The 13,398-nt window shown below is 50.1% G+C and overlaps 1 protein-coding gene across 1 annotated transcript; it reads right to left on the bottom strand.

Moving 5' to 3' along the window:
- Nucleotides 1–7,804: 7,804 nt before the first annotated feature.
- LOC147723114 (uncharacterized) lies at nucleotides 7,805–12,718 on the bottom strand. The gene is made up of 2 exons (XM_086966926.1): nucleotides 11,899–12,718; nucleotides 7,805–8,454 (listed from the first exon to the last, which is right to left on the bottom strand). Exons 1-2 carry the CDS (start codon nucleotides 12,716–12,718, stop codon nucleotides 7,805–7,807), a joined length of 1,470 nt encoding a protein of 489 aa, XP_086823052.1.
- Between the last annotated feature and the right edge of the window lie 680 nt (nucleotides 12,719–13,398).

A 13,398-nucleotide genomic window follows, 5' to 3' on the forward strand; every position in this document is an offset into this window, starting at 1 on the left:
AATAAGGAAGAAATGAAAAGAGAGAAAAAAAAGACATTAATACCTTTAATATAGGGAACTAGAGAGAGAAAATCAATCAACATTCCCAGAAAGAAAATGGCGGGGAGGAGCCACTCGATACTAACCACCCGTATATCCCGGCCCTCCCGAGATCCACAGTTGAAACATCAGCCTTCAGTAAAGTATAGTACATTATCCAGCAGTCCTACAATGGGAGTGAGGAAAAACATCGTACGATATGCGCCCATCATAAACGCTAATCAGATCCAACCCCATCCCCTACAGCCAGCAAAATCAGTCCGCAGTGAGAGAGCAGCTTAGCCCTGGCCCGAGCGCGGGCGAAGGTTCACGCCAACTACATCAGGAGAGCCCCTCCCCCCGTGCACCTCAGGATAGAATGGCTGCCTGTGAGAAGAAGCAGGATCCCAAAATGGCCGCCGGCCATCAATACAAGGTCCTTTGTCCTCCATGAGTAGGTCCGTCAGGGCATCAATAAAGTACAGATTCGGCGGGAGGAGAAGTGAGGGCCCCCAGTCGGTAGTCAACAAACAGGATAAGAGTTGCTCAGCAGAGTCTCCCAGTGAACTCGGCGGTGCAGGCAACATGAAGCCAGTCCCAGGGGGAAGGGGAAACAATGTAGCAGTCACGGAACCAAGGGGCTGCCAGTCGCCGGCTCCGGTTGATACATCCACAAGGCTAACTTCAGAGCAGGCACCGGGAAACATTGTATCATCGTGGGGAGGCAAGGGCAAACATTCACTCAGCTGGGGGCAAGCGCTACGTTCGCGTGCCTCTGTAGACATCATGGCTTCCAGCTGGTCACCCAGTGCTTGGAAGCCAACAACTATCTCCGAACGGAGATCACGGAGGGCAGTCAGGATAATGCCGTAAGAGAGTGCAGGTTGGCGTTTTCGTAGGGCGGGTGCCAGCGCTGGTTCTCGCAGGCCAGTGTACCGCTCCGGCAGGGCTCGGCTGTCTATAGGCAGGGGTGTGGTAGCTCTCCCCAGCCGAGGAAGAACAAAGGGAATCATGGCGCCAGCAACACAGTAGCGGATCTGGAAGGGTGCAATAGTAGCGAGTATCGCTGAGGAGCTCCGAGACTCCCAGCGGCAAAGTCAGAGCAGGCACACCTCCCACAAGACGTCTCTCACCCGGTTAAGCTGCGGAAAGAGAGCAATCGTCCGCGCTGATGTGGGTCGCCAGTCCCCTTGCATCGCTCACCTTCCCTGCGGAGCGTAGAAACATCACCGACGGGTTCCTCAAAGGCGGCCGTTCCGATACAAACGTGGTCCGCGAGGAGCTTAAGCAGCAGTGCGGTGGCGATTGCCGCGGATGGGATGGCGCCTCCGCTGAGTCATCCGCGCTGTCCAACCGAGCCGACCCCATACAAGCATCCAGGCGCCGCCGACGAGCGGCCATGTAGGCGAGGGGCCGGGGCAGGAGATCTAAAACCCAGTTTCTTCAACACCCGATAGTGCTGGAAAGTCGAAAGAGGAACGGTGCACACAGCTCGTCCTCGCACGCATTTCGCCGCCGGATTCAGCCAGGGAGAGTATCAGGATATTGTTGCGGAGCTCAAGGGCCGGCGGAGCCGGACGACTACACGTCCGCTCCGGTCGCCATCTTGGCTCCTCCCCCGCCGAGCCAGCTATTGATGGCCGCTTCCTCCTCAATGTTAGTTATAGTGGTGAGAGGCTTGGTGTTGTCAAGATACTGATTAAAATTACACAAGTCCAATTTTTTCCAATATCTGGCCATTTTGGAGCCGGTGGGAAGTGCTTGAGTGATGGGGAAATGTTGTATGGGAATACAGAATTCCACCAAGTAATGGTCAGACCAGGGGATAGGAACGTGAGGTTTACATGTGATAGTGTCAAGATTAGAAAAGATGGGGTCAAGTAAATTTCCTGCTTTGTGTGTAGGGCTGGAGTTATGGAGAATGACATTCATCGCTGCTAAATCGGAGATGAGATTAGCGCTAATAGGGCAGGAAGTATCATTCAGATGAATGTTCAGATCTCCCACAATCAAAAAGTTGGTGGCCTCTAACAAATAGGGTGCGATGAGCTCAGGTAGGGAAGCTGCCCATACGCTGGCCAGTCCATGGGCACGGTAGATCAAAATTCCTGAAAGGGTGAAATTAGGGGACAGCAGAAGCTTGAACAAACTAGATTCACTGTTCGGTATGTCCAAATCAGCCCATTTGCATTTGTAGGTTTTTAAAATAAATGATTGCTATTCCACCACCATCTTTACCCACCCTGTTTCTGCACAGGTATGTGTAGTTATCAGGGAGGGCTGTCGCAATGTCTGGGCCGGAACGGTCGTTCATCCAAGTTTCAGTGAGAAATAAGGCAGCCGGTTGGGTGGTAGTGAGAAGATCAAATATGTCTCGTTTGTGTTTGGACAGAGATCTGCAATTTAGACTAATGAAAGTGGGAACCTGGTTGCGGGCAGTGCGTATGCGCATCGACGACGAAGTCGGAAAATCAGAATTATTCAAGTTTATTGTGGATGGCAAGGATAGAAGGGTAAAATTACAGTCCGGACAGGTTCAGAAGCATGAGTGACAGCAAAGGGGCAGGATCTGTGGACACTGAACTGAGTTCAGGTTAAGAAGAGCGTCCTTAGAAAACTTACGGAACAAAGTAGACATTCCGGCGGAGGGACTGGCCCCGTCCGGTCGCGGACAGGCGCAGACGGGCAGGACTTAGGCTTGACTTTGGCGCGACAACGGCGCACCCGCTGCGCGAACGTAGAAGCATCTGATTGAAATAGGTGAGAGGGAAGTTAGCTGCTGGGCGCTGATTGGCTGCAAGGCAGGAAGTCGTAGTCACTTCCTCCCTGGGCTAGGTTCACCGTCCCTCCTCACAAGCCAAACTTTTGGTGGTGGACCGGGGACTCGAACACAGTGCAGTAATTACATAAGGGTGAGTACGGCGATTTAAAAATAAAGCAGACACAAGAAAAATGATATTTTTTAAAAATGTGGCAGAGCCTTTTTCCAAGCGCTCTTAGAATGCAGGAGTGTCCTTATCAGATTACCTTCGCACGGAGCGTCATATATATATGCATTTAACTGAATGATAACCCTGCTTGAAAAACGTACAGTACCAATACTCATTTTTTGTGTATAACCATACCCCATTTCAAATACAATTATGTATTTTGGGGTGGGTTGGAAAACACACATGCATCGTATGTTTAAAATTGCTTATTTTTTAGTAATGATGGACATTAATACATGGAGTGGGTGTTGTATTTCTATCTGGGACCCTAATACGATATTCCCGATTCATGCCCTTATGTGGTTATAACAAATAGTATCCTTATAAAGGCATAATAATCATATCCATATTTAGTAATACCCCATGCAGTCCAAAACACGGCAAGGCAACTCCCATAGACTCCTAGAAAGCACAACGTGTTCTTTAAATAAACCAAGCCTCCAGCAGCCCGGGAATTCCCCCTGCTTTTGTTTTGATTTGCACAAAAACTCCTGGAGTCCAGAAAGAACTGTTAGTTCTTAGTGACGTCTTATGTCCAACCTTACGTCAAACCCGGCACCTTTCAGGTAGAAATATACCAAAGTTGCCTTAAGCAAACACACGGTGGTGTGGAGCAGAGCGGCTATCTACTTATCCGAAGCCCAGCTGATGCGAGAGCCGAAGGAAGCCGCCCCTCCCCTTTGACGCGCTGGAGAAGCTGCCTTTTCTCACGCCGAGAAATCCAGCTCCGGTATTCCCAAGTCACCCTCGCGGGTTGCTGGGAGATCGAGTCCTGAGAAGCGAGATACAAGACCTCCTTTATTCTATAACCAAGGTACGGAGCGGATTAAAACCTTAGAGAGAATTCTTGATTCCGATACTTGGCAAAAACCTAACTTAACTTAAGACTGCAACTTACTTACTCCTTCCCACGTATTAGGCTTAGGTCAGGTACACCGGGGTAGGCGTATCTTAGAAGCACCAGTTGAGTTTGTTAGTCAATGTTTTTATGTATGTATATATTTTATCCATTTTAAAGTATCATATGGCTAAGAAACCATATCAATGCTTTTACAGTATTATTTCATAATACTACTTTTACTTACGCACTTTACTTTATGATAAGTATTGCAATTGTGGCAATTCATTTCTCTTGCATGAAAAAGAAGTCTGCTCAATAAAATAACACCATTTCTCTACACTCTGGTGAAATTAAGCATGCACGATTGACTGAGTGAAATAGCTGTCTATTGTTTTCACATGACTCTAGAGATACACTCTTTATTCTGAGGGAGCAAAGTTGTCATGTTTATGCGGTTGTCAGAAACTAATCCCTTCTTGTCTAAATCAGGACGGTTAACCCTTTCCTGAACATTCGAGAAAGTTTCTAGTGACCTCTGAGCTAGCTGGCAAAACTAATTAAGTCTAACATAGTCAGTAGAGACCTAGATGACCTCAGTCCTATGTCTACACTGCTGTTTATGTTATTCCAATGCGCAGAGCCTATTGGGAATATAGGAACTACACTACAGGATATGTAGCGCGCTTTAGAAATGCAGTGATTGATTGATTGACAGCCGGCTGGCTAGATGGGTACGGGGAGGGGGGAGTCACGCTTTCCCTAGGCTGGTTGGCCACCCCGCACGTGCATAATGACACCAGTAAATGGCGCAGAGATGCAAGGGCCCCATTTAATGGAGTTAGTAGAGCGTACTGGGTAACCGGGGGTGATGGGGGGGAGAAGTACCCTCACGGTGAACGGGCACTCTGCTCATGCGCACTCCGACTGGAGGCCGTGGTTAATTGATAAGGATCTGACACCAGTTAGTGACCTTGCTGTAGACACAAATAGGATACGCAGAAAAGTAAATGCATGATTATGGATAATATGTTTGATTCGGATAGGAAATACCTTGTACTAGAATTATGTTAAGGTTAGCCATCTGACATCTGTATTCATCAATTGTAATCAATGTCATGCAATATGTTTTCTGCGTACTCAGGTACATATTTGTTTATTTCAATTTTGTTTTATTTGTATGTTTAATAAATAAGGCCGGGGGTTGTACGACCCCCGCTTCCATAGAAATTCCTCTCATGTCATTTAATAAAGTTTGATAAGGGAGGGGGTGTTTAGGTAGTTCCTGGCCATACAACCAAGACCAGGTCCTACCTTAGGGGGCAAGAAGAGGCGAAGCAGCGCTGCCCATAGGTGAGTCTGGCAGCGAGCCGGGAAGGACTCGGGCTGAGTGAATGTGTAACAACAGCACTCAAGGTTCAACCTTGATTAGGTCATTGCACAAACTTGGGTCCCTACATTTCACTGTAACGGACACCAGTTGTCATATACCTGAGTCGTTCATGGGGAAGAGAAGCCATCAATACTTATTACTTAAGGGCCCACCAGTGATAAATTGTCTCACAAACATGGATTCCTCAATTCCAGCATAAGTAGACTGTTTGTAAAGTCAATACCGAACCAAGATCGGACAAACATTGACTAAAGCAATGGGTATGCCATTTCCGCATGAGTGCTTACAACAGCAATACAAATGCTGGTTAAAGTGGAAAGCAATTAAAAATATCTCCTTATGTATATAAGGCATGTTTGAGATTAAAATTAATTACATCTATGATAACCTGGTGTACATTTTAGAGGTAAGCTTGTCCCCTTGAGACTAGAATATCCAGTGGTGTTCTCTAGGATATGATTGACAATGTCTCAAGCCAATTACTGAATGCTTCTGAGTCAGCACAGCCACTGGCTGGAGGAGGTTGAACCAAAACTGCTTAGAATGTATACAGAATACATTACTTTTGCCATGTATGGCAGAAGTGGCATTACACAACAAATGTAAAATAACAATTTTAATTTTACTCTAAAGAAGACAGACAAATACAGTACAACAAGCCTTACACTGACAGAAAAAAATGAATAAGTCACTCTCTGAATATCGTAGGAGTGGGGAAGAGGGCAGAGCAAAGTTGACAGGGGCTTAAGGAGGAAATGGCATCTCTATGTCTTCATGAGACAATTGGCATCTCCATTGCTGCATAACCCATCGCTACGTAGTGAAGCCAGAGCAACTGCAGAGGTCTCCTTCTCATACCAATTATTTTAGTAACATTCTGTAGGGGTTTGAGCACCCAGCGACTGTACCGACTGTACCGCCTGGCGACAAAAATAGTGATAGCAACAATGAGGTAGTTGATGACTGCATCAGAGATGTCATAAATGGTATAAAAAGTGATATCATTTGTAAAGCAATTTGTCAGACATCTGCATTGCATTGTGTGGAACGTTAAGATCATTAAATTACATTCGCTGCTACATTTAACTAGCTTATTTAAAAGCCCAATTACGTTTTCCAATTTGCCGAGGCGTATTTACTACTCATGCTGGAAAGTATGTGCACCCGATCATGGTGTTACATTAACTGAAGCACATATAAATTACGACTAACTACTGATTTCTAAAGCAACTCTCATAATGTTTAATGGCGGGAGGTTAGGCTCCGTTGGTAACCTTCCCCACTTTTAGATTAACTGGGATTTTAGTTTACTCAGTGACATATTTGACTGGACTCACCTTTGTCCGGAAGGACAGCGTCTAGCGCTGAATCAGCGTCAGCCACTCTGTCTGAGAACCAATAACGCCACCACTGACGTCACCGCGCTCGGAACGTTAAACAAGCAACATCCATTTCCCCTTTTACCTTGGAATCTTCTCACCGCGGCTTGCGAGATAACCTTTACTGTGTCCATTTCCTGGTGAAACAGCGTGAGCGACGTTTCGCCTCCCCTCTGAGATCGACCACCCCATACCTTTAACAGTGAAATGCAAAGCAATTCACCGTACAAGTCAAAAGCACTTTGTTTAAAGGAGATTGCCATGTATATCACGATTAATATCTTAACCTTTGATGAATAAGCAGTACGCATCTTTACAGCTGGGTGTATATTCATTTCAAACCTCATGGGTGGATGAATCCAGCATCGCGCAAGAAAACATTGTCCACACCTTCTTTTAGGAGCAAGAAAGGCCACTTTTATTTTAGGACAGGTGCATCATAAATATCATAAACACATTCATTATTTATTTATTATTTACATAATTCAACTCTACAGTGAGCCTACGAAACCAAAATCCCAAAACCCCGAACAAACTCCTGCCTACTACCCCTAGCCTACCCAATGCTACCCTTCAGGATGGCCAACCCGCTCCAGGCTGCCCACCCCCACTAACAAAAACCCGCCTACAACAGACAAAGGCACCCATCCTAACAGTGGCAAACCTACCTAAACTAAACAGTGCCTAGAGCACCGCAAAATAAAAAACCCAGAAATAAATAAAGAAAAAAGAGAGGGAGGGTGGGTGGGGCAAAACAACCTCCCTTCACTTCTCCCGCCCACGCAGTTCCTAACCGCCCGCCTGACTTCCCCTTTTAATCCCTCTGCTAATCAGCCCCCACCTGTGATGTTCCTCGCGCGAACCTGCCCAGGGAGAGACCGGCTCGCGCCTGGCTCTCCCTGGGTCCCCCCTCGCGCAAGAAAACATTGTCCACACCTTCTTTTAGGAGCAAGAAAGGCCACTTTTATTTTAGGACAGGTGCATCATAAATATCATAAACACATTCATTATTTATTTATTATTTACATAATTCAACTCTACAGTGAGCCTACGAAACCAAAATCCCAAAACCCCGAACAAACTCCTGCCTACTACCCCTAGCCTACCCAATGCTACCCTTCAGGATGGCCAACCCGCTCCAGGCTGCCCACCCCCACTAACAAAAACCCGCCACCCAGGAAAACCTTTAGCGTTTTCCTGCCCCACCTAAAGGAAAGGAAGGAGCACACCACAACTGTACCTGAAGAACCTTGCTAATCAAGTCCCTGAGTTCAAGGAGGTAAAAAGAGAGGCCCAAAGCTGATAGATGCACACCGTCCTCACAAAATAAATGATGTTCAGATACTTTTAAATGATAATGGTCCAAACTGTAGATACCCCAATGTTGACAAAAGGGGCGCATTGTCCTGTTCACTTTCCTTCTAGCCTTTTCCAGGGCAGAGTGGTTCCTTGCCCCACGCCATTGCACACGAGGCACAAACTCAGTCCATATAAGCATGGTGCTCACCCATGTGGTTCTGATGATTTCCAGGTCCTGCTTCATTAATTTTAACAAGGTCAACCCAGATAGAGAAACCAAGTCATTCTCTCCCAAGTGTAGCACCAGGAGATCCGGAGGGCCCCCCAAACACTGCGAAACCAGAGCAGCCAAGGCGGGAAAAAGCCCACCCCAGCGCATTCCCCCTGTTCCATGCCAGGATACTTCGTGTGTCATACTGTTCAGACCAAGTGATCTCCCACAGAGCTGACTGGCAGCGGCTAAAGCTGCCCTTTTAACAAAAGAGTGCCCCAGTATCCACACCCTTCGTTTGCATCCGGCGACTGATGGCCAGGGACCTAGGAGAGAAAGAAATGTTAGACAAGCCAAAATGCCTTATTTCCTCACATACTTTTCACAGCACTTAGAACGCCAACGACCAATTCGTCGGATCTGGGACCAGTCCCACCCCAACCGAGCGGCCTCCGTCGCCGCACCAATTCGGAAAGAATGAGTACCAAATTGAACAGGATCCTTCCCCAAGCGCAACAAAACCTTGCGTAAAACAGCCAACAATTGAGATGCAACTATGGGACTACCATCCGCATGACAAAATATGGACCCCTGAAGAAACTGCGAAGAGGACACAAACATTTCCCATTCCCCCACCGGGCAACATGCAGAGACACCACTCCTACCAAGGAACACCCACTTACCCCTCCCCATCTGGTCGGTTTTAGATGCCCGCAGCCACAGCCGCACTCTGTCACTTTCCAACACCACCTCATTGCTGGTCATACCTACCCTGCCCCGCAATCCCAACAACTCTGATGCCCGAAATGCCCCAAAGAACAACCAAATGAAACACAAACGAAATTTGGCACACTCCAAAGCATCATAACAACACACCTCCAATTCCGGCAACAGCAACTGGAGCAACTCAAAAGTCACTGGCTGCCTGAGCTGCTGACCACCAGCCCGGAGCCTGGCCAAACCTTTCAAAACTTTACGCACCAACACCCCCCCAACCGGGTCCCTCCCCCACCAAAGCTGCCCATAAAAAGAAACCCCAGCCAATTTGCCAGAAATGGTAGTGGGCGATAAGCCTTTGTCCGCCAGATGTAAAACAAACTGCAAGACACAGTGTTCATCAGACCAACCCGCACCAATCGGCCCCATTGAATCCTTACCAAACTGCAGAAACTCATTCCAGGCTTTCCCATAGCCCCGCCTGGTGGATTCAGCCACTGAATGTTCTACCAAGTGGTGAACCCTCAATCCCCCAGGTCCCATACGTACTGTGGGATCGCTGTTGGTTCCAGGTCCGCCCCAGGAGCTAACTTGCGGAACTCGGACCACTGAAAGCGAGACAAAGAATCAGCGATGCAATTAGAAGTACCAGGAACATGCCGTGCTTTAAAGACAATGTTTAATTGCAGACACCGCAGCATGAATGCGCGCAGGAGCCGCAAAACCCGCAAATCCCGAGCCTTTTGGTGATTGACAAGGTGCACGACTGCCAAATTGTCTACGTGAAACAAGACTGAGCGATTCCGAAACTCATCCCCCCATAGGTGCAGAGCAACCAGCAGCGGGAAAAGCTCCAGAAACGCTATGCTGCGACCCTGATCCTTCCAGTGCGCCGGCCAGCCGGCCGCGCACCATCGACCTTCCCAAAAGATTCCGAAGCCATGAGCCCCTGACGCATCAGTGAACAACTGTACTTGCCATACCATGTCCTCATCCGCAAAAAACAAGGACACGCCATTAAACTCTTGTAGGAAACGGAGCCAGACAGTCAAATCGGCACGCACAGCGGTGGTAATGCGCACCCTATGATGGGGAAGGCGTGCTCCGGACATGGACAATCCGAGACGTCTGCAGAATGTCCTGCCCGCCCGAACAACCCGGCAAGCAAAATTGAGGTAACCCAACAACTTCTGCACAGTTTTCAAAACAACTTTCCGCTCCCCCAACACCAGATGTATAAAAGCGGACATTTCCTTCACTTTAGCCACAGGCAATCTCGCCACCATAGACAGAGTATCAATTTCGATCCCCAAGAAAGTCAGGGACGTACAGGGACCCTCTGTCTTGTCCGGCGCCAATGGAACCCCCAATTCCTCCGCTAGAGCCTGAAAGATGTTCAAAGCCGACTGACACTGCCCAGATCGACCTTCCCCAATGAAAAGAAAATCATCAAGGTAATGACAGACCAATACGTGGCCACTAACAAAAGTGAACCGCCACTGCAGGAAGGTACTGAAAGTTTCAAAAAGGGAGCATGACACTGAACAGCCCATGGGCAACACCCTATCCACGTAGAAACTACCGTCAAAATGCATTCCCAACAGACTGAAATCCCAAGGGTGAATGGGCAATAGCCGGAAAGCCGAGTGAATGTCGCTCTTTGCCAGCAAAGCCCCAACACCAGCCGTGCGCACGAGCCGTAAGGCATCGTCCACCGAAGCATAATTGACGGTTGAGTCAGCTGGATCAATAAAGTCATTAATTGATGAACCCTCGGGCCAGGACAGGTGATGGATAAGACGAAACTCCCCTTCCGCCTTCTTAGGCACCACACCCAGGGGCGATACAATCAAGTCAGGCAGAGGACAATTCACAAAAGGACCAGCAATCCTACCAGCCGCAAGCTCAGCATCCAGTTTCTTCCGCACAACATGGGGACTCTCCTTCGCAGACTTCAAATTGTCCGACCACCTGCCCACCCTGGGTCCCTGATACCCAATCCTGAACCCAATTTTGAAACCCCAAGACAAAATCTTAGCGGCCTCAAAATCTGGATAATCCACCAGCCCGAGATCGAGAACCTCCTGCCTAATAGGAGTAGGGGCCCTTGTAAACAGACTGTTGTTGCTGCCCCCTACCCCCTGAACCTCGTCCCTGCTCACCCAATCGCTGGCCGGGAAAACACTGGGTGAGGGCATGCTTCCCACCACACTGCGAACACTCGTGTTTGTACCTGCAAGCAGGTCTGTTACAGGAACCCCTGTTAAAATGCCAGCATGTGCCAGAAGCGGCTGACTGACCTCTGCCCCAAACCCCCGCCCCAGACTGAGCGGGGCGAGCTGAAAAGGGGCGATAATACACGGGCTGCCCGCTAGCTGTGTGGGTCGTAGCAGGGGGGTTTGCCGATGCCATCCATTGCAACCATAACTCTGAATCCACCTCACCCCACGAACGCTCAGGGAAAGCGCTCATGCGCGCCCTGAATTCGTCATCATAGGACAACCAAGCAAAGCCGCCAAAATAACTGTGAGCCTTGCGTATAACATCAGCATATTTAAACATGTCTATTGCTTTCTCAGGATGACGTTGACAATAAACGCTGGCATAAATAAGAAAGGCCGAAGTCCAGTTCTCTATGGACTTCGGAACACGAGGCCTCCGAGCCAATTCTAATTCCTCCTCCTTTGACCCTTCTTTTGCCTGAACATCCCTATGGAGAAGCCGAAAAACATCCACAAATGCCCCAGACCATATCAAATTCTTCGTTTTTTCAGATAAATGAGACCCCAAAGGCATTCCCACCCCAGAATAAGGCAACTTTTTCGGTAGGATACTATCCTCCGTGACACGTGTGGCATCCACCCCGCCCACCCCCGCTGTAGAAACTGCATTTGCAACTTGCACATTAGAAACATTCGAAAGTACAGGCCGCTCAAGCCTCGGTGCCAGAGCGACTCGCTCAATCACAACCCCATCACCCGTACCAATAGATCTTGTACTCTTAACAGGGAGACTCTCCCTAGGTTGCCATACGGACCACCACCCATCCTTACCTCTCGGTAACTGCTCCGACTGCTGTGGGACAGCCCCACGATCCCTCTGAGAAGGTCCAGACCACACTGCCCCTCGTACACCTGCATGGTCCGCTCGAGACTCCTGCAAAACACGAGAAACAGTGGGTTGCCCCAACCCACCCCCCTGGGCCCGTGCTGCCAAAAGCCCAACATCTTTGTCTCTCAATTCCCCCTCTTCCAACTCGTCATCATGAAAACTCCCACCGAAAGCTTCATCAGAAAATTCAACTTGAGCACTACCACTGGGCATAGCCCCATCACCAATACCCCCATCATAAAATTGCCAGTCGATATTTTGAAAGCTATGTGCACTGAAAGCTGTAGAAGAGCCGTCCGCTCCAGACAGCCCCCCTGTAAGCCCACCACTGGAAACAGCCGTGTGGACAGTTCCCGGGCCCGTCGAAACAGCCAACAGCCGCCCAGCCGATGGCGCAGATTGAAAACTGCGGCCGCTCGAGCCAGACAAGGAAACAGCCCCAAAAACATTGCCCCCCGCAGCGGAACCGCAATCACCCCCCGACGCCAGGGCAGTGACACCCACCGACCCAGCCTCAGGGCCACCCAGAAGCCCACCTGGACGACCCCTGGGGACCGGGAACAGTGACTGGCCATTGGCCGGGGGCGCTCCCTTCCGCAACAAACCCCTACCACCCGGGGCCAAGGAATTGTGAGGGGGGGGCCGAGGGCCAGGAGCACCAGTTGGAGCAGCCTTGGCCGGAGGGGGCAGCAATGTATGTGCAGCCCCCATCATAACCACAGCAGGGGCCGGGGGTAGGGCCTCAGGGTGGGGGAGCGACATCAGCGTGGCACAGGGGTGCCTGGCATCTGCATCCACCGAAGGAGGAGTGCCCACATTAGGGAGGGGGGCAGGAACAGGCCCCGTCAATGCAGGGGAGAGCAGATAACACTGCCCGTTAAGCCATAAATATGGGGAGACCCCCTCTGCCAAAGGCGGTACCGAGGGGGAAGAGGCAGGGGGCACCGCAGCAGGTAGAGGGGCGTGCAAGCGCCCATGCTGCTCCAAGCTGCGCCCACGCTTGGGCTTGGGGCCCCCCCGCAACCTCCCCGACTTCCCAAGTGCAAATTCGCCTGTGCGCGGAGCCAGCCGGCCCACGGAACGCCCCCGCCTCCCCCCGGGCGCCCCACGTGCACCAGCATCGAAAAACGGTAATGCACATACCTGCTGGAGGGCGCCCGGGTCACACGGCGGGGTTTCTGCTTCCACGGCGGGCAAAATAAGCCCAGGCCCGTCTGCCGGCATGGCCGCCTCGCCGTCCTCCTCTTCCTCTGGGCCCGGCGATAGACACGCCTCCACAGCCCTGGCGACGCCCTCCGAAGCCTTGCGAGGGGGGCGGGCCATGCCGACCCAGGCTTCCGCCGGGACACCAGGCATCAACAAGTCCTCGCGCCCTGCCGCACAGAGGATTTGGACAGCCCTCCTGACCTCCGCAGCTTCCTCCATAACCCAGGACAGAGGTG

This window comes from Lissotriton vulgaris, chromosome 4_1, assembly GCF_964263255.1.
Source record: "Lissotriton vulgaris chromosome 4_1, aLisVul1.2, whole genome shotgun sequence".
NCBI classification, from domain to species: domain Eukaryota; kingdom Metazoa; phylum Chordata; class Amphibia; order Caudata; family Salamandridae; genus Lissotriton; species Lissotriton vulgaris.